This window comes from Manacus candei, unplaced genomic scaffold (genome assembly GCF_025592945.1).
Source record: "Manacus candei isolate 608988 ecotype Guabito, Panama unplaced genomic scaffold, ASM2559294v1 h1tg000183l, whole genome shotgun sequence".
Classification (NCBI taxonomy): domain Eukaryota; kingdom Metazoa; phylum Chordata; class Aves; order Passeriformes; family Pipridae; genus Manacus; species Manacus candei.
Window position 1 is genome coordinate 1 of NW_026138231.1, and position 20249 is coordinate 20249.

General features: G+C 61.9%; 1 protein-coding gene and 1 long non-coding RNA gene across 2 annotated transcripts in view; both read left to right on the forward strand.

Annotated features, from left to right (window-relative positions):
• Nucleotides 1–1544: 1544 nt before the first annotated feature.
• Nucleotides 1545–20249, forward strand: part of LOC127463960 (structural maintenance of chromosomes protein 1A-like) — a gene marked incomplete at its 5' end in the record, with an annotated part of 44906 nt that continues 26201 nt past the window's right edge. Inside the window, 9 exon segments of the mRNA XM_051773994.1 lie at nucleotides 1545–1733; nucleotides 3298–3410; nucleotides 6990–7193; nucleotides 9881–10119; nucleotides 11575–11833; nucleotides 14030–14170; nucleotides 15189–15271; nucleotides 16297–16504; nucleotides 19579–19764. Coding sequence (XP_051629954.1) covers nucleotides 1545–1733; nucleotides 3298–3410; nucleotides 6990–7193; nucleotides 9881–10119; nucleotides 11575–11833; nucleotides 14030–14170; nucleotides 15189–15271; nucleotides 16297–16504; nucleotides 19579–19764 — 1622 coding nt within the window.
• Nucleotides 18451–19268, forward strand: LOC127463958 (uncharacterized). Its single transcript, XR_007901102.1, has 3 exons — nucleotides 18451–18500; nucleotides 18744–18869; nucleotides 19227–19268. It is a non-coding gene; the product is annotated as an uncharacterized LOC127463958 (long non-coding RNA).

Here is a 20249-nt window from a genome sequence, read left to right on the forward strand (position 1 = left end):
GGGGGGTGCCCCGTTGTCCTTCCTCCAGCCCCCCCCATTCCTTGGGGTCCCCATTCACACCCCCCCATTCCTTGGGGTCCCCACTCACACCCCCCCATTCCTTGGGGTCCCCACTCACACCCCCCCATTCCCTGGGGTCTCCACTCACACCCCCCCATTCCTTGGGGTCCCCACTCACAATCCCCCCATTCCTTGGGGTCCCCACTCACGACCCCCCCATTCCTTGGGGTCCCCACTCACACCCCCCCCATTCCTTGGGGTCCCCACTCACAACCCCCCCATTCCTTGGGGTCCCCATTCACACCCCCCCATTCCCTGGGGTCCCCACTCACACCCCCCCCCATTCCTTGGGGTCCCCACTCACACCCCCCCCATTCCTTGGGGTCCCCACTCACACCCCCCCCCATTCCTTGGGGTCCCCACTCACAATCCCCCCATTCCCTGGGGTCCCCACTCACAACCCCCCCCAGGCCCCGAGTTCTCCTCTCACCCCCCTTCTCTCACCCTGCTCCATCTCCCCCATTCTCTCGTCCTTCCCCTCACTCCCCCCCAATTCCCATGGCTCCCCCCATTCCCTGGTGTCCCCCACAAGCCCCCCATCCTTGGGGGCCTCCCCAACCCCTGGTGTGTCCCCCAAGCCCCCCCATCCTTGGGCTCCCCCCCACCCTTCAATTCCCTGCACTCCCTCCATCCCCTGTCCCCCCCATCCCCAGTTCCCCCATCCCCTGTCCCCCCCATCCCCAGTTCCCCCATCCCCTGTTCCCCCCATCCCCTGTTCCCCCATCCCCTGTTCCCCCATCCCCTGTTCCCCCCATCCCCAGTTCCCCCATCCCCTGTTCCCCCCCATCCCCTGTTCCCCCCATCCCCAGTTCCCCCATCCCCTGTCCCCCCCATCCCCTGTTCCCCCCATCCCCAGTTCCCCCATCCCCTGTTCCCCCCATCCCCAGTTCCCCCATCCCCTGTTCCCCCCCATCCCCTGTTCCCCCATCCCCTGTTCCCCCATCCCCTGTCCCCCCCATCCCCTGTTCCCCCATCCCCAGTTCCCCCCCATCCCCAGTTCCCCCATCCCCTGTTCCCCCCATCCCCTGTTCCCCCATCCCCTGTTCCCCCCCATCCCCTGTTCCCCCCCATCCCCTGTTCCCCCATCCCCTGTTCCCCCATCCCCAGTTCCCCCCCATCCCCTGTTCCCCCATCCCCTGTTCCCCCATCCCCTGTTCCCCCCCATCCCCTGTTCCCCCATCCCCTGTTCCCCCCCATCCCCTGTTCCCCCCATCCCCTGTTCCCCCCCATCCCCTGTTCCCCCATCCCCTGTTCCCCCCCATCCCCTGTTCCCCCCATCCCCTGTTCCCCCATCCCCTGTTCCCCCATCCCCTGTTCCCCCCATCCCCTGTTCCCCCATCCCCTGTTCCCCCCATCCCCTGTTCCCCCCATCCCCTGTTCCCCCCCATCCCCTGTTCCCCCATCCCCTGTCCCCCCCATCCCCTGTCCCCCCCACCCCCAGTCCCCCCACCCCCATTCCCCCCTGACCCCCGTGTCCCCCCCAGGCAAGTCCAACCTGATGGACGCCATCAGCTTCGTGCTGGGGGAGAAGACGAGCAACCTGCGGGTGAAAACGCTGCGGGACCTGATCCACGGGGCGCCCGTGGGCAAACCCGCCGCCAGCAGGGCCTTCGTCAGCATGGTCTACTCCGAGGAGGGGGCCGAGGACAGGACCTTTGCCAGGGTCATCGTGGGTATGGGGGGCACAGGGGGGCACCCAGGGGTCTGTGGGTCTACTCCGAGGAGGGGGCCGAGGACAGGACCTTTGCCAGGGTCATCGTGGGTATGGGGGCACAGGGGGTTTGGGGAGGGGTCTGTGGGTCTACTCCGAGGAGGGGGCCGAGGACAGGACCTTTGCCAGGGTCATCGTGGGTATGGGGGCACAGGGGGCACAGGGGGGCACAGGGGGGCACCCAGGGGTCTGTGGGTCTACTCCGAGGAGGGGGCTGAGGACAGGACCTTTGCCAGGGTCATCGTGGGTATGGGGGCACAGGGGGCACAGGGGGGCACAGGGGGGTCTGTGGGTCTGCTCCGAGGAGGGGGCCGAGGACAGGACCTTTGCCAGGGTCATCGTGGGTATGGGGGGCACAGGGGGGCACCCAGGGGGTTTGGGGAGGGGTCTGTGGGTGCACTCCGAGGAGGGGGCCGAGGACAGGACCTTTGCCAGGGTCATCGTGGGTATGGGGGCACCCAGGGGGTTTGGGGAGGGCTCTGTGGGTGCACTCCGAGGAGGGGGCACAGGGGGGCACCCGGGGGGGTCAGAGCCCTAGGGAGGGGTTTTGGGGTGATCTGGGGGGGTTAGGGGAGGGCTCTGTGGGTGCACTCTGAGGGGGGGGCACCCGGGGGGGTCAGAGCCCTAGGGAGGGGTTTTGGGGTGATCTGAGGCAGTTTCGGGAGGTTTGGGGGAGTTTCGGGAGGTTTGGGGTTGATCTGGGTGGGTCTGGGGAGGGATTTGGGGCACGCAGGGTTGGGGGGGGCACATGTTACAGGTTTTAGGGTTTGGGGGTCCCCTGTGACCCCCCAAAATCTGCCCTGACCCCCCCAAAATCTGCCCTGACCCCCCTGGAACAGGCAGCTCTGAGAAGGGGGCCAAGGGCTGTGCTCTCACTCCCCTCACTGTGGGTCAAACGGGGGGGGTATTTTGGGGGTCACAGGGCTTGGGGGGGCCCATCTGGGGGGGTTTAGGGTTTGGGGGGGCACACCTGGGGGTGTTTAGGGTTGGGGGGGCACACCTGGGGGTGTTTAGGGTTCAGGGGGGCACATTTGGGGGTGTTTAGGGTTTGGGGGGGCACATTTGGGAAGGTTTAGGGCTGGGGGAACACATCTGGGGGGATTTAGGGTTCAGGGGGCACACCTGGGGGTGTTTAGAGCTGGGGGGGCACATCTGGGGGTGTTTAGGGCTGGGGGGGCACATTAGGGCTGGGGGGGGCACACCTGGGGGTGTTTAGGGCTGGGGGGGCACACCTGGGGGTGTTTAGAGCTGGGGGGGCACACCTGGGGGTGTTTAGGGTTCAGGGGGCACACCTGGGGGTGTTTAGGGCTGGGGGGGCACATTTGGGGGGATTTAGGGTTCAGGGGGCACACCTGGGGGTGTTTAGGGCTGGGGGGGCACACCTGGGGGTGTTTAGGGCTGGGGGGGCACATTTGGGGGGATTTAGGGTTCAGGGGGCACACCTGGGGGTGTTTAGGGCTGGGGGGGCACACCTGGGGGTGTTTAGGGCTGGGGGTGCCCCCTGACCCCCCGAAATGCCCCCCCAGGCAGCTCCTCCGAGTACAAGATCAACAACCGGGTGGTGCAGCTGAGCGAGTACAGCGAGGAGCTGGAGAAGCTGGGCATCCTCATCAAGGCCCGCAACTTCCTCGTCTTCCAGGTGGGGCTGGGGGCCTCTGGGGGGGCTGCAGGGGCTTCGGGGGGGCTGCAGGGGCTTCAGGGGGGCTGCAGGGGCTTCGGGGGGGCTGCAGGGGCTTCAGGGGGGCTGCAGGGGCTTCGGGGGGGGCTGCAGGGGCTTCAGGGGGGGCTGCAGGGGCTTCGGGGGGGCTGCAGGGGCTTCAGGGGGGTCCTGGCAGGGCTTCAGGGGGGCCTGCAGGGGGCTGGGGGAGGTTTGGGGGCTTCCAGGAGGAGGCTCCTGAGGATTTGGGGGGGTTTTGGCCCCGTGGCTCCTCCCTAGGGGGAGATTCCAGAGCCCCGTGGGGGTTTGGGGATCCCCCTTCAAGATTTGGGGATCCCCCTGAGGGTTTGGGGATCCCCCTTCAAGATTTGGGGATCCCCCTTCAAGATTTGGGGACCCTTCTGAGGATTTGGGGATCCCCCTTCAAGACTTGGGGATCCCCCTGAGGATCCTTCTTCAAGATTTGGGGACCCCCCCTTCAAGATTTGGGGACCCCCCTGAGGATTTGGGGATCCCCCTGAGGATTTGGGGATCCCACTGAGGGTTTGGGGATCCTCCTTCAAGATTTGGGGACCCCCCTTCAAGTTTTGGGGATCCCCCTTCAAGATTTGGGGACCCCCCTGAGGATTTGGGGATCCCCCTGAGGATTTGGGGACCCTTCTGAGGATTTGGGGACCCTTCTGAGGATTTGGGGGCCCCATTCAAGATTTGGGGACCCCTCTGAGGATTTGGGGATCCCCCTGAGGATTTGGGGACCCCCCTTCAAGATTTGGGGATCCCCCTGAGGATTTGGGGACCCCTCTGAGGATTTGGGGATCCCCCTTCAAGATTTGGGGACCCCCCTGAGGATTTGGGGACCCCCCTGAGGATTTGGGGACCCTTCTGAGGATTTGGGGGCCCCCTTCAAGATTTGGGGACCCCTCTGAGGATTTGGGGGATCCCCCCTGACCCCCCCTGAGGATTTGGGGGATCCCACAGCCCCCCCTGAGGGTTTGGGGGTTCCCCTGACCCCCCTCTGAGGATTTGGGGGATCCCCCCTGACCCCCCCTGAGGGTTTGGGGGTTCCCCTGACCCCCCTTTTGCATGGGATCCGTGGCCCTGAGGAGCTCTCGGAGGGGCTCAGCCGCTCCTGGAGCTGCCCCTTCCCCGTGGGAGGACCCAGAGCTCCCTCAGGATTTTGGGATCTCCCAACCCCCCCCGAGGACCTGGGGCCTCCCTGGACCCCCCTTTCCCAAAATGTCCCGGAATCCGTGGCCAGGGAGGACCCCCGGGAGCGCCGGGCCCTGTTTGGGATCAGCCCCTGCCCGGGGGATCCCCCAGAGGGTTTGGGGCCCTGTTTGGGATCAGCCCCTGCCCGGGGGGATCCCCCAGAGGGTTTGGGGACCCACTGGAGGCTTTGGGGCCCTGTTTGGGATCAGCCCCTGCCCAGGGGGATCCCCCAGAGGGTTTGGGGCCCTGTTTGGGATCAGCCCCTGCCCAGGGGGATCCCCCAGAGGGTTTGGGGCCCTGTTTGGGATCAGCCCCTGCCCAGGGGGATCCCCAGAGGGTTTGGGGACCCACTGGAGGCTTTGGGGCCCTGTTTGGGATCAGCCCCTGCCCAGGGGGATCCCCCAGAGGGTTTGGGGCCCTGTTTGGGATCAGCCCCTGCCCAGGGGGATCCCCCAGAGGGTTTGGGGCCCTGTTTGGGATCAGCCCCTGCCCAGGGGATCCCCCAGAGGGTTTGGGGCCCTGTTTGGGATCAGCCCCTGCCCAGGGGATCCCCCAGAGGGTTTGGGGACCCACTGGAGGCTTTGGGGCCCCGTTTTTCCAGGGGGCCGTGGGGTCCCTGGCCCTGGAGAACCCCAAGGAGAGGATGGTGCTGGTGGAGGGGATCAGTCCCTCCCTGTTGGGATCCCCCCTCCATTTGGGATCCTCCCTCCATTTGGGATCAGTCCCTCCATTTGGGATCAGTCCCTCCATTGGGATCAGTCCCTCCCTGTTGGGATCTCCCATCCATTTGGGATCAGTCCCTCCCTGTTGGGATCCCCCCTCCATTTGGGATCAGTCCCTCCCTGTTGGGATCTCCCATCCATTTGGGATCAGTCCCTCCATTGGGATCAGCCCCTCCATTGGGATCAGTCCCTCCCTGTTGGGATCCCCCCTCCATTTGGGATCCTCCCTCCATTTGGGATCAGTCCCTCCATTGGGATCAGTCCCTCCATTGGGATCAGCCCCTCCATTGGGATCCCCCCCATCCATCCCATTTTTCCAGGGGGCCGTGGAATCCATCGCCATGAAGAACCCCAAGGAGCGGGGATCAGCCCCTCCATTGGGATCAATCCCTCCATTGGGATCAATCCCTCCATCCCATTTTCCAGGGTGCCGTGGAGTCCATCGCCATGAAGAACCCCAAGGAGCGGGGATCAGCCCCTCCATTGGGATCAGCCCCTCCATTGGGATCAGTCCCTCCATTGGGATCAGCCCCTCCATTGGGATCAATCCCTCCATCCCTGTTTTTCCAGGGGGCTGTGGAGTCCATCGCCATGAAGAACCCCAAGGAGCGGGGATCAGTCCCTCCATTGGGATCAGTCTATCCCATTTTCCAGGGGGCTGTGGAATCCATGGCCATGAAGAACCCCAAGGAGCGGGGATCAGCCCCTCCATTGGGATCAGCCCCTCCATTGGGATCAATCCCTCCATCCCATTTTCCAGGGGGCTGTGGAATCCATCGCCATGAAGAACCCCAAGGAGAGGGGATCAGCCCCTCCATTGGGATCAGCCCCTCCATTGGGATCAATCCCTCCATCCCTGTTTTCCAGGGTGCCGTGGAGTCCATCGCCATGAAGAACCCCAAGGAGCGGGGATCAGTCCCTCCATTGGGATCAATCCCTCCATCCCTGTTTTCCAGGGGGCTGTGGAATCCATCGCCATGAAGAACCCCAAGGAGCGGGGATCAGTCCCTCCATTGGGATCAGTCTATCCCATTTTTCCAGGGGGCTGTGGAGTCCATGGCCATGAAGAACCCCAAGGAGGGGGATCAGCCCCTCCATTTGGGATCAGCCCCTCCATTGGGATCTCCCCTCCATTGGGATCAGCCCCTCCATTGGGATCAATCCCTCCATTGGGATCCCCCCCATCCATCCCATTTTTCCACGGTGCCGTGGAGTCCATGGCCATGAAGAACCCCAAGGAGAGGGGATCAGTCCCTCCATTGGGATCAGCCCCTCCATTGGGATCAATCCCTCCATCCCATTTTTCCAGGGTGCCGTGGAATCCATCGCCATGAAGAACCCCAAGGAGCGGGGATCAGCCCCTCCATTGGGATCAATCCCTCCCTGTTGGATCAATCCCTCCATCCCATTTTTCCAGGGGGCTGTGGAGTCCATGGCCATGAAGAACCCCAAGGAGAGGGGATCAGTCCCTCCATTGGGATCAGTCCCTCCCTGTTGGATCAATCCCTCCATCCCATTTTCCAGGGGGCTGTGGAGTCCATCGCCATGAAGAACCCCAAGGAGCGGGGATCAGTCCCTCCATTGGGATCAGCCCCTCCATTGGGATCAATCCCTCCATCCCATTTTCCAGGGGGCTGTGGAGTCCATCGCCATGAAGAACCCCAAGGAGCGCACGGCCCTGTTCGAGGAGATCTCCCGCTCCGGGGAACTGGCCCCCGAGTACGACAAGCGCAAGAAGGAGATGGTGAAGGCCGAGGAGGACACGCAGTTCAACTACCACCGCAAGAAGAACATCGCCGCCGAGCGCAAGGAGGCCAAGCAGGAGAAGGAGGAGGTCTGGGAATGCCGGGAAATCCCGGGAAAAACGGGCTGGGGGAGCCCGGGGGTTGGGGGGGAGGGGGGGGGAGATGGGGGGGAAAGGGGCGAGTTGGGGGGGAGATGGTGGGAAATGGTGCAGGGGAGGGGGGAAGGGAAGGGGGAGGTCGTGGAAAAGGGAGGAGGAAAGAGGGAGATCGTGGAAAAGGGGGAAGAGGAAGGAAAGAGGGAGATCATGGAAAAGGGAGAAGGAAAGAGGGAGATCATGGAAAAGGGAGAAGGAGGGGAAGGAAAGAGGGAGATCATGGAAAAGGGAGAAGATGAAGGAAAGAGGGAGATCGTGGAAAAGGGAGAAGGAAGGGAAGGAAAGAGGGAGATCCTTCCATTGGGTTATGGAAAAGGTCGGGATAGGAAAGGGGTGAAAGGGACTGTCATGTCATGGAAAAGGGGAAGGGGAAGGAAAGAGGGAGATCATGGAAAAGGGAGAAGAGGAAGGAAGGAGGGAGATCATGGGAAAGGGGAAGGAGGGGAAGGAAAGAGGGAGATTGTGGAAAAGGGAGAAGGGGAAGGAAAGAGGGAGATCAGGGAAAAGGGAAGGAGGAGAAGGAAAGAGGGAGATCCTTCCATTGGGGTATGGAAAAAGGGTCGGGATAGGAAAGGGGTGAAAGGGATTCTCACACTGTCATGGAAAAGAGGGAAGGAGGGGAAGGAAAGAGGGAGATCCTTCCATTGAAAAGGGTTGTGATAGGAAAGGGCTGAAAGGGACTTTCATGTTGTCATGGAAAAGGGGAAGGAAAGAGGGAGATCCTTCCACTGGGTTATGGAAAAAGGGTCGGGGTAGGAAAGGGGTGAAAGGGACTGTCACAGTGTCATGGAAAAGGGGAAGGAGGGAAAGGAGAGGAAGGAAAAGGAACAAGGGAGATCCTTCCATTGAGTTACAGGAAAAGGGTTGGGATGGGAGAGGAACGAGGGAGAGCTTCCCGTTGGTGTGGGAAGGGGAAGGATGTGGAGGAATGAGGGAGGTGCTCATGTGGTGGGAAAAGGGGAATGATGGGAAAGAGAAGGAGCAAAAAAGGGAGGGAGATCCTCTGAGCTATGGAAAAATGGGAAAGGTGGGAAAGAGAAGGAGAAAAAGGGAGGGAGATCCTCTGAGTTATGGAAAAGTGGGAATGATGGGAAAGAGAAGGAGAAAAAGGGAGGGAGATCCTCTGAGCTATGGAAAAGTGGGAAAGGTGGGAAAGATGGGAAAGAGAAGAATAAAAGAAGGGAGGGAGACCCTCTGAGCTATGGAAAAATGGGAAAGAGAAGGAGCAGAAGAAGGGAGGGAGACCCTCTGATTGAGTTATGGGAAAATGGGAAGGATGGGAAAGAGAAGGAGTGAAAGAAGGGAGGGAGATCCTCTGAGATATGGAAATATGGGAAGGATGGGAGAGGGATGGATGGGGAGAGGGAAGAGGAAAACAGGAGGAGGAAAAGGAACAGGGAAGGTTCTTCCATTGAGTTCTGGAAAGATGGGAAGCACAGGAAAGAGAAGGAACAGAGGGAATGAGGGGGATCCTTTGGTTGAGTTGAGGGAAAACCAGGAGGATGGGAAAGGAAGGAGGGAGAGCCTCCCTTTGTCATGGAAAGGTGGAGAAGGGAAAGGAAGGAGGGGGAGACTTGGGTGGGATGGTGGAAGGAGGGTCAGGGTGGGAATGAGGGAGGCCAAAAGGAAGGAGAGAGAGGCTCTGGTTGGACGGTGGAAGGAGGGTTGGGATGGGGATGAGGGAAAGGCTTTGGTGGGATGGTGGAAGGAGGGTTGGGATGGGGATGAGGGAAAGGCTTTGGTGGGATGGTGGAAGGAGGGTCAGGGTGGGAATGAGGGAGAGGCTCTGGTGGGATGGTGGAAGGAGGGTCAGGGTGGGGATGAGGGAGAGGGTCTGGTTGGATGGTGGGAAGAGGGTCAGGGTGGGAATGAGGGAGGCCAAAATGAAGGAGGGAGAAGCTCTGGTTGGACGGTGGAAGGAGGGTCAGGCCAGGCACGAGGGAGGCCAAGGCCCCCCAGGCAGTGCCCTGCAGGCCCCCCATCCATCCCATCCCATCCCACCTCATCCCACCCCATCCCATCCCATCCCACCCCATCCATCCCACCCCATCCCACCCCCCCCATCCCACCCCATCCCATCCCACCCTATCCATCCCATCCCATCCCATCCCATCCCACCCACCCCCCCCATCCCACCCCATCCATCCCATCCCATCCACCCCATCCATCCCATCCCATCCCACCCCCCCCATCCCACCCCCCCCATCCCACCCCATCCCACCCCATCCATCCCATCCCATCCCATCCCATCCCATCCCATCAATCCCATCCCATCCCTGTTCTCTCCATCCCATCCCATCCCATCCCACCCACCCCCCCCATCCCACCCCATCCATCCCATCCCATCCCACCCCATCCCATCCATCCCATCCCATCAATCCCATCCCATCCCTGTTCTCTCCATCCCATCCCATCAATCCCACCCCATCAATCCCATCCCACCCCATCAATCCCATCCCATCAATCCCATCCCATCCCTGTTCTCTCCATCCCATCCCATCAATCCCATCCCACCCCATCAATCCCACCCCATCAATCCCATCCCATCAATCCCATCCCATCCATCCCCCCCCACCCCACCAATCCCCCCCACCCCCTGACCGCGTGCCCGTGCCCCCCAGGCCGACCGGTACCAGCGGCTGAAGGACGAGGTGGTTCGGGCCCAGGTGCAGCTGCAGCTCTTCAAGCTCTTCCACAACGAGGCCGAGATCGAGAAGCTCAACAAGGAGCTGGGCACCAAGAACAGGGAGATCGACAAGGACAAGAAGAGGATGGACCGGGTCGAGGACGAGCTCAAGGACCGCAAGAAGGAGCTGGGCAAGATGATGAGGGAGCAGCAGCAGATCGAGAAGGAGATCAAGTGAGGGCAGCGAGGGGACGGGCACAGGGGGGATCCTGGATCCAGGGAGGGCTGGGGCAGGGGGGATCCTGGATCCAGGAGTCAGGGAGAGGGGGATCCTGGATCCAGGGGGGGCTGGGAGGGGGAATCCCGTTGGGATTTGGGCTGATCCCTTTGGGATTTGAGCTGCTCCCTTTGGGATTTGGGCTGCTCCCTTTGGGATCTGAGCTGCTCCCTGTGGGATTTGAGCTGCTCCCTTTGGGATTTGGGCCCATCCCGTTGGGATTTGAGCTGCTCCCTTTGGGATCTGAGCTGCTCCCTTTGGGATTTGGGCCCGTCCCATTGGGGTTTGAGCTGCTCCCTGTGGGATTTGAGCTGCTCTCTTTGGGATTTGAGCTGCTCCCTGTGGGATTTGAGCTGCTCCCTTTGGGATTTGAGCTGCTCCCTGTGGGATTTGAGCTGCTCCCTTTGGGATTTGAGCTGCTCCCTTTGGGATTTGAGCCCATCCCGTTGGGATTTGAGCTGATCCCATTGGGATTTGGGCCCGTCCCATTGGGATTTGAGCTGAGCCCTGTGGGATTTGAGCTGACCCCTTTAGGATTTGAGCTGCTCCCTGTGGGATCTGAGCTACTCCCTTTGGGATTTGAGCTGCTCCCTTTGGGATTTGAGCCCATCCCGTTGGGATTTGAGCTGCTCCCTTTGGGATTTGGACCTGTCCTGTTGGGATTTGAGCTGCTCCCATTGGGATTTGGGCTGCTCCCTTTGGGATCTGAGCTGCTCCCTGTGGGATTTGAGCTGCTCCCTTTAGGATCTGAGCTGCTCCCTTTGGGATCTGAGCTGATCCCTTTGGGATTTGAGCTGCTCCCTGTGGGATCTGAGCTGCTCCCTGTGGGATTTGAGCTGCTCCCTGTGGGATTTGAGCTGCTCCCTGTGGGATCTGAGCTGCTCCCTGTGGGATTTGATCTGACCCCTTTGGGATTTGAGCTGCTCCCTTTAGGATTTGATCTGACCCCTTTGGGATCTGAGCTGCTCCCTTTAGGATCTGATCTGACCCCTTTGGGATCTGAGCTGCTCCCTGTGGGATCTGATCTGACCCCTTTGGGATTTGAGCTGCTCCCTTTAGGATTTGATCTGACCCCTTTGGGATCTGAGCTGCTCCCTTTGGGATCTGATCTGACCCCTTTGGGATCTGATCTGACCCCTTTGGGATCTGAGCTGCTCCCTTTAGGATTTGATCTGACCCCTTTGGGGTCTGAGCTGCTCCCTTTAGGATTTGATCTGACCCCTTTGGGATCTGAGCTGCTCCCTTTAGGATCTGATCTGACCCCTTTGGGGTCTGAGCTGCTCCCTTTGGGATCTGATCTGCTCCCTTTAGGATCTGATCTGACCCCTTTGGGGTCTGAGCTGCTCCCTTTGGGATCTGATCTGACCCCTTTGGGATCTGCGCTGCCCCGGCCTCACGCGCGTTCCCCGCAGGGAGAAGGACTCGGAGCTGAACCAGAAGCGGCCCCAGTACATCAAGGCCAAGGAGAACACGTCCCACAAGATCAAGAAGCTGGAGGCGGCGCGGAAGTCGCTGCAGAACGCCCAGAAGCAGTACAAGAAGCGCAAGGCGGACATGGACGAGCTGGAGAAGGAGATGGGGTCCGTGGAGAAATCCCGGCAGGAGTTCGAGGAGCGCATGGAGGAGGAGAGCCAGAGCCAGGGCAGGGACCTCACCCTGGAGGAGAACCAGGCACGGGGCACGGGGGGCACGGGGGGGGACGGGGGGTTTGGGGAGGTCTGGGGGGGGCTGATCCGGGAGGGGTTGGAGCTGAGACAGTGGGACTGGGGCCACCCCCGTTGGGATGTGAGCCAGGGCCTTTGGGATTGGGGCCACCCCCGTTGGGATGTGAGCCAGGGCCTTTGGGATTGGGGCCACCCCCGTTGGGATGTGAGCCAGGGCCTTTGGGATTGGGGCCACCCCAGTTGGGATGTGAGCCAGGGCCTTTGGGATTGGGGGCAGTTCCTTTGGGACTGGGGCCACCCCCGTTGGGATGTGAGCCAGGGCCTTTGGGATTGGGGCCACCCCAGTTGGGATGTGAGCCAGGGCCTTTGGGATTGGGGGCAGTTCCTTTGGGACTGGGGCCACCCCCGTTGGGATGTGAGCTGATCCCTTTGGGATTGGGGGCAGTCTCATTGGGATGTGAGCCAGGTCCTTTGGGATTGGGGCCACCCCCGTTGGGATGTGAGCCAGGGCCTTTGGGATTGGGGGCAGTTCCGTTGGGATTTGGGGCAGTTCCTTTGGGATTGGGGGCAGTCTCATTGGGATTTGGGGAAGTCTCATTGAGATTTGAGCTGATCCCTTTGGGATTGGGGGCAGTCTTGTTGGGATTTGGGGCAGTTCCTTTGGGATTTGGGGCAGTTCCTTTGGGACTGGGGGCAGTTCCTTTGGGATTTGGGGCAGTTCCTTTGGGATTTGGGGCAGTCTCGTTGGGATTTAGGCCGATCCCTTTGGGATTTGGGTCAGTTCCTTTGGGATTTGGACCAGTTCCTTTGGGATTTGGGGCAGTCTCGTTGGGATTTAGGTTGATCCCTTTGGGATTTTGGCCAATTCCTTTGGGATTTGGAGCAGTCTCATTGGGATTTAGGTTCATCCCTTTGGGATTTGGGCCAATCCCTTTGGGATTTGGGACAGTTCCTTTGGGATTGGGGGCAGTCTCGTTGGGATTTGAGGTAGTCTTATTGGGATTTGAGCTGCTCCCTTTGGGATTTGAGCTGATCCCTTTGGGATTTGGGCCGATCCCTTTGGGATTTAGGTTGATCCCTTTGGGATTTGGGTCAGTTCTGGTGGGATGTGAGCCAGTTCCTTTGGGATTTGGGGCAGTTCCTTTGGGATTTGGGTTGATCCCTTTGGGATTTGGGCCAGTTCCTTTGGGATTTGGGGCAGTCTCGTTGGGATTTAGGTTGATCCCTTTGGGATTTGGGCCTATCCCCTTGGGATTTGGGGCAGTCTTGTTGGGATTTGAGCTGATCCCTTTGAGATTTAGGTTGATCCCTTTGGGATTTGGACCAGTTCTGGTGGGATGTGAGCCAGTTCCTTTGGGATTTGGGCCTGTCCCGTTGGGATTTGAGCTGATCCCTTTGGGATTTGGGCCAATTCCTTTGGGATTTGGAGCAGTCTCGTTGGGATTTAGGTTGATCCCTTTGGGATTTGGGGCAGTCTTGTTTGGATTTGAGCTGATCCCTTTGAGATTTGAGTCGTTCCCGTTGGGATTTGGGTTGTTCCCATTGGGATTTGGGCCATTTCCATTGGGATTAGGGCCTGTCCCATTGGGATTTGGGCCGTTCCCATTGGGATTTGGGTCCGTTCCGTTGGGATTTGGGTCATTCCCATTGGGATTTGGGTCGTTCCCATTGGGATTTGGGCCGTTCCCATTGGGATTTGGGTCATTCCCATTGGGATTTGGGTCGTTCCCGTTGGGATTTGGCCCATCCCATTGGATCTGACCCATCCCTTTGGGATTTGCCCCGTCCTGTTGGGATCTGGGTCGTTCCCGTTGGATCTGCCCCGTCCCGTTGGATCTGCCCCATCCCGTTGGGATCTGCCCTGTCCCGTTGGGATCTGCCCCATCCCTTTGGGATCTGCCCCGTCCCGTTGGGATTTGAGCTGATCCCTTTGGGATCTGCCCCGTCCCGTTGGATCTGCCCCGTCCCGTTGGGATTTTGGCTGCTCCCTTTGGGATCTGCCCCGTCCCGTTGGGATTTGAGCTGCTCCCTTTGGGATCTGCCCCGTCCCGTTGGGATTTGAGCTGATCCCTTTGGGATCTGCCCCGTCCCGTTGGGATCTGCCCTGTCCCGTTGGGATTTTGGCTGCTCCCATTGGGATCTGCCCCGTCCCGTTGGGATCTGCCCCGTCCCGTGGGCCTGTCCCGAGCCCGGTGCCCCTCAGGTGAAGAAGTACCACCGGCTGAAGGAGGAGGCCAGCAAACGCGCGGCCACGCTGGCCCAGGAGCTGGAGAAGTTCAACCGCGACCAGAAGGCCGATCAGGACCGGCTGGACCTGGAGGAGAGGAAGAAAGTGGAGACCGAGGTGAGGGGGGGGGCTCTGAACCCCCCTGGGACCCCCAAACGCCCCCTGAACCCCCCTGGGACCCCCCTGAGCCCCCTGAGCCCCCCCTGAGCCCCCCCTGAGCCCCCTGAGGCCCCCCTGAGCCCCCCCTGAACCCTCCCTGAGCCCCCCCTGAACCCTCTGAGCCCCCTGAGCCCCCTGAGCCCCCCCTGAGCCCTCCCTGAGCCCCCCCTGAGCCCTCCCTGAACCCCCTGAGCCCCCTGAACCCTCCCTGAGCCCCCCCTGAGCCCCCCCTGAACCCTCCCTGAGCCCCTTGAGCCCCCCCTGAGCCCCCCCTGAGCCCCCCCTGAGCCCCCCCTGAGCCCTCCCTGAGCCCCCCCTGAACCCCCCCTGAGCCCCCCCCGAGCCCCCCCTGAGCCCTCCCTGAGCCCCCCCTGAGCCCCTCCTGAGCCCCCCCTGAACCCCCCCTGAGCCCCCCCTGAGCCCCCCCTGAGCCCCCTGAGCCCCCCCTGAGCCCTCCCTGAGCCCCCCCTGAGCCCTCCCTGAGCCCCCCCTGAGCCCCCCCTGAGCCCTCCCTGAGCCCCCCCTGAACCCTCTGAGCCCCCTGAGCCCCCTGAGCCCCCTGAACCCTCCCTGAGCCCCCCCTGAGCCCCCCCTGAGCCCCCCCTGAGCCCCCCCTGAACTCCCTGAGCCCCCCCTGAACCCCCTGAGCCCCCTGAACCCTCCCTGAGCCCCCCCGAGCCCCCCTGAGCCCCCCCTGAGCCCCCCCTGAGCCCCCCCTGAACCCCCTGAGCCCCCTGAGCCCTCCCTGAGCCCTCCCTGAGCCCCCCCTGAGCCCCTGAACCCTCCCTGAGCCCCCCTGAGCTCCCTGAGCCCCCCTGAACCCTCCCTGAGCCCCCCCTGAGCCCCCCCAGAGCCCCCCTGAGTCCTCCCTGAGCCCCCCCTGAGCCCCCCTGAGCCCCCCCAGAGCCCCCCTGAGCCCCCCTGAGGCCCCCCTGAGCCCCCCTGAGCCCCCCTGAGCCCCCCCTCCCTCCCCCAGGCCAAGATCAAGCAGAAGCTGCGGGAGATCGAGGAGAACCAGAAGCGCATCGAGAAGCTGGAGGAGTACATCGCCACCAGCAAGTGGGTCTGGGGGCTCTGGGGGACACTGGGGGGCACTGGGGGGCACTGGGGGGGCACTGAGGGACACTGGGGGGGCACTGGGGACACTGAGGGACACTGGAGAGCACTGGGGAGCACCGGGGGGCTCTGGGGGACACTGGGGGGCACTGGGGGCTCCAGAGGGGCACTGGGGGGCACTGGGGGGGCACTGGGGACACTGAGGGACACTGGAGAGCACTGGGAGCACCGGGGGGCACTGGGGGCTCTGGGGGACACTGGGGGGCACTGGGAGCACTGGAGGGCACTGGGGGCTCCAGGGGTGCACTGGGAGGCACTGGGAGGCACTGGGAGCACCAGGGGTCTCTGGGGGGCACTGGAGGCACTGGGGAGCACTGGAAGGCACTGGGAGCACTGGGGGGACACTGGGGGCACTGGAGGGCACTGGGGGCTCCAAGGGGGCACTGGGGGACACTGGGGGGTCCAGAGGGGCACTGGGAGCTCTGGGGGACACTGGGGGCTCCAGGGGGATACTGGGGGGCACTGGAGGTTCCAGGGGAGCACTGGTGACGCTGGGGAGCACTGGAGGGGCACTGGGGGCTCCAGGGGGGCACCGGGGGCACTGGGGAACACTGAGGGGCACTGGGGGCTTCAGGGGGGCACTGGGGGGCACTGGGGACACCAGGACCCCTGGCACGGCCACCCTTGGGGGTCCCACAGCCACAGAGCTCCAGGGGGTGGGACGAGACCCCCAAAACTCCTGTTGGCCCCAGAGAGTCCCTGGAGGGGCAGGAGAGGCTCAAGGGGTGGGACTGGACCCCCTAAAGCCCCCCAAAGCCCCCCAGGCCCTCTCTTCTCCCCCGAAACAGTCCCTGGAGGAGCAGGAGAGGCTGGAGGGGGTGTGAGCAGCCCCCAAACCCCCTCAGATCCCCCCAAATTCCCCCCTTTCCCCCCCAAACAGTCCCTGGAGGAGCAGAAGCGGCAGGAGGGGGTGTGAGCAGCCCTCAAACCCCCCAAATTCCCCCCCAAACCCCCATTTCTCCCCCCAGGCAGTCCCTGGAGGAGCAGAAGAGGCTGGAGGGGGAGCTGACGGAGGAGGTGGAACTGGCCAAGCGCCGCATCGACGAGATCAACAAGGAGCTGAACCAGGTGATGGAGCAGCTCGGGGACGCGCGGATCGACCGGCAGGAGAGCAGCCGCCAGCAGCGCAAGGCCGAGATCATGGACAGCATCAAACGGCTCTACCCCGGATCCGTGGTGAGGGGCACCCCAAAACCTGCACCCCAAAACCTGCACCCCAAAATGGGCAGCATCAAACGGCTCTACCCGGGATCCGTGGTGAGGGGCACCCCAAAACCTGCACCCCAAAATGGGCAGCATCAAACGGCTCTACCCCGGATCCGTGGTGAGGGGCACCCCAAAAACCTGCACCCCAAACGGCTCTACCCCGGATCTGTGGTGAGGGGCACCCCAAAACCTGAGCCCCAAAATGGGCACCTCAAAATGGGCAGCATCAAACGGCTCTACCCGGGATCCGTGGTGAGGGGCACCCCAAAACCTGAGCCCCAAAACCTGAGCCCCAAAACCTGCACCCCAAAACCTGCACCCCAAAATGGGCGTCCTGAAATGGGCACCCCGAAATCTGCACCCCAAAATGGGCAGCATCAAACGGCTCTACCCCGGATCCGTGGTGAGGGGCACCCCAAAAACCTGAGCCCCAAAACCTGCACCCCAAAACCTGAACCCCAAAATGGGCAGCATCAAACAGCTCTACCCGGGATCTGTGGTGAGGGGCACCCCGAAATCTGAGCCCCAAAATGGGCACCCCAAAATGGGCACCTCAAAATGGGCATCCTAAAATGGGCACCTCAAAATGGGCTCCTCAAAATGGGCACCCCAAAACCTGCACCCCAAACGGCTCTACCCCGGATCCGTGGTGAGGGGCACCCCAAAACCTGAGCCCCAAAACCTGCACCCCAAAACCTGCACCCCAAAATGGGCACCTAAAATGGGCACCTCAAAATGGGCACCCCGAAATCTGCACCCCAAAATGGGCAGCATCAAACGGCTCTACCCGGGATCCGTGGTGAGGGGCACCCCAAAACCTGCACCCCAAAACCTGCACCCCAAACGGCTCTACCCGGGATCCGTGGTGAGGGGCACCCCAAAAACCTGAGCCCCAAAACCTGCACCCCAAAATGGGCACCCTGAAATCTGCACCTCAAAAGGGGCACCCCAAAACCCGCACCCCAAATGCCTCTACCCCGGCTCTGTGGTGAGGGGGACCCCAAAGCTGTGCCCCAAAATGGGCACCCCAAAATGTGCACCCCTAAACCTGCACCCCTAAAACCACCCCAAGACCCTCAACTTTACCCTGGCTCTGTATGAGTGTGACCCCAAAAACCTGCGCCCAGAAACCTGCACCCCAAAACCTGCACCCCAAAACCTGCACCCCAAAACCTGCACCCCTGGATCTGCACCCTTAAATCCACCCCGGGCCCCTCAGCTCTACCTTGGCTCTGTGGTGAGTGGGACCCCAAAACCTGCACCCCAAAATGTGCACCCCAAAATCTGAAACCCTAAATGTGCACTCCAGAAGGTGCACTCCCAAAACCTGCACCCCAAAAACCTGCACCCCAAAATCTACACCCAAAATGTGCACCCCAAGGTCTGCACCCCAAAAACCTGCACCCCTAAATCTACTCCCAAAACCTGCTCCCCAAAACCTGCCCCCCTAAAGCCACCCCAGGACCTTCAGCTTTACCCTGGCTCTGTTTGAGTGAGACCCCAAATCTGCACCCCAAAATCTGCACCCCAAAACCTGCACCCAAAAACCCACCCCAGGACCCTCAGCTCTACCCTGCATCTGTTTGAGTGACACCCCAAATCTGCGCCCCAAAACCTGCCCCCCAAAACCTGCCCCCACAACATGCTCCCTCACCCCATTTGGGGTCACCTGCCCTGATTTTGTGGTGTCTCCCCCCACATCAGGGGCACCCCATTGACCTGGGCCCCCCTACCCAGAGCGGGACCCCAAACCCGCTCCCCAAACCCGCTCCCCAAACCCCCTCCCCGGCCCCCTCCTCCCCTCCCCTCCCATTTCCGTTGTTCCTCTCCCCATTTTCGGGGTCTCTCCCCATTTTCTGGGTCCCTCACCCCATTTCTGGGGTCCTTGATTCCATTTCCGGGGTCCCTGATCCCATTTTCTGGAGTCCCCGATCCCATTTCTGGTGTCCCTGACCCCATTTTTGGGGTCCCTGACCCCGTTTCTGGTGTCCCCCCCTCAGTTCGGGCGCCTGATCGACCTGTGCCAGCCCACCCAGAAGAACCCGAACCCCTGTGCCCTCCTCACCTGCCCCCTGGTTTTGGGGTCCCTGATCCTGTTTTTGAGGTCCCTGATCCCATTTTTGATGTCCCCAATCCCATTTCTGGGGTCCCTGATCCCATTTCCAAGGTCCCTGATCCCATTTCCAGGGTCCCTGATCCCATTTCCGAGGTCCCCAATCCCATTTTTGGGGTCCCTGACCCCATTTCCGAGGTCCCTGATCCCATTTTTGGGGTCCCTGACCCCATTTCCGGGATCCCTGATCCCATTTTTGGGGTCCCTGACCCCGTTTCTGGGGTCCCTGACCCCGTTTGTGGTGTCCCCCCGCAGTACGGGCGCCTGATCGACCTGTGCCAGTCGACGCAGAAGAACCCGAACCCCTGTGCCCTCCTCACCTGCCCCCTGTTTTTGGGGTCCTGATCCCATTTTTGGTGTCCCTGACCCCATTTTTGGGGTCCCTGACCCCGTTTCTGGTGTCCCCCCTCAGTTCGGGCGCCTGATCGACCTGTGCCAGCCGACGCAGAAGAACCCAAACCCCTGTGCCCTCCTCACCTCCCCCCTGTTTCTGGGGTCCCCGATCCCATTTTTGGGGTCCCCGATCCCATTTTTGATGTCTCCAATCCCATTTTTGGGGTCCCTGATCCCATTTCTGAGGTCCCTGACCCCATTTTTGGGGTCCCTGACCCCGTTTGTGGTGTCCCCCCTCAGTACGGGCGCCTCATCGACCTGTGCCAACCGACGCAGAAGAACCCGAACCCCTGTGCCCTCCTCACCTGCCCCCTGTTTCTGGGGTCCCTGATCCCATTTCTGGGGTCCCCGATCCCATTTTTGATGTCCCCCCCCTCAGTTCGGGCGCCTGATCGACCTGTGCCAGCCGACGCAGAAGAACCCAAACCCCTGTGCCCTCCTCACCTCCCCCCTGTTTCTGGGCTCCCTGATCCCATTTCCGAGGTCCCTGACCCCGTTTTTGGGGTCCCTGACCCCGTTTGTGGTGTCCCCCCCGCAGTACGGGCGCCTGATCGACCTGTGCCAGCCGACGCAGAAGAAGTACCAGATCGCGGTGACGAAGGTGCTGGGGAAGAACATGGACGCCATCATCGTGGACTCGGAGAAAACCGGCCGGGACTGCATCCAGTACATCAAGGAGCAGAGGGGGGAGCCCGAGACCTTCCTGCCCCTCGACTACCTCGAGGTGAGGGGGGAGAGACTCCAAATCTGGGGTTTGGGGAGCCCGAGACCTTCCTGCCCCTCGACTGCCTCGAGGTGAGGGAGGGGGGACACCCCAAATCTGGGGAGCCCGAGACCTTCCTGCCCCTCGACTGCCTCGAGGTGAGGGGGGGGGACACCCCAAATCTGGGGAGCCCGAAACGTTCCTGCCCCTCGACTACCTCGAGGTGAGGGGGGACACCCCAAATCTGGGGGGTCTGAGACATTCCTGCCCCTCGACTACCTGGAGGTGAGGGGGGGACAGACCCCAAATCTGGGGTTTGGGGAGCCCGAGACCTTCCTGCCCCTCGACTACCTCGAGGTGAGGGAGGGGGGACACCCCAAATCTGGGGGGTCTGAGACATTCCTGCCCCTCGACTGCCTGGAGGTGAGGGGGGACAGAACCCAAATCTGGGGGGTTTGGGTTCCCCTGGACACCTTTTGAGGGGTTTGGGGAGCCCAAGACCTTCC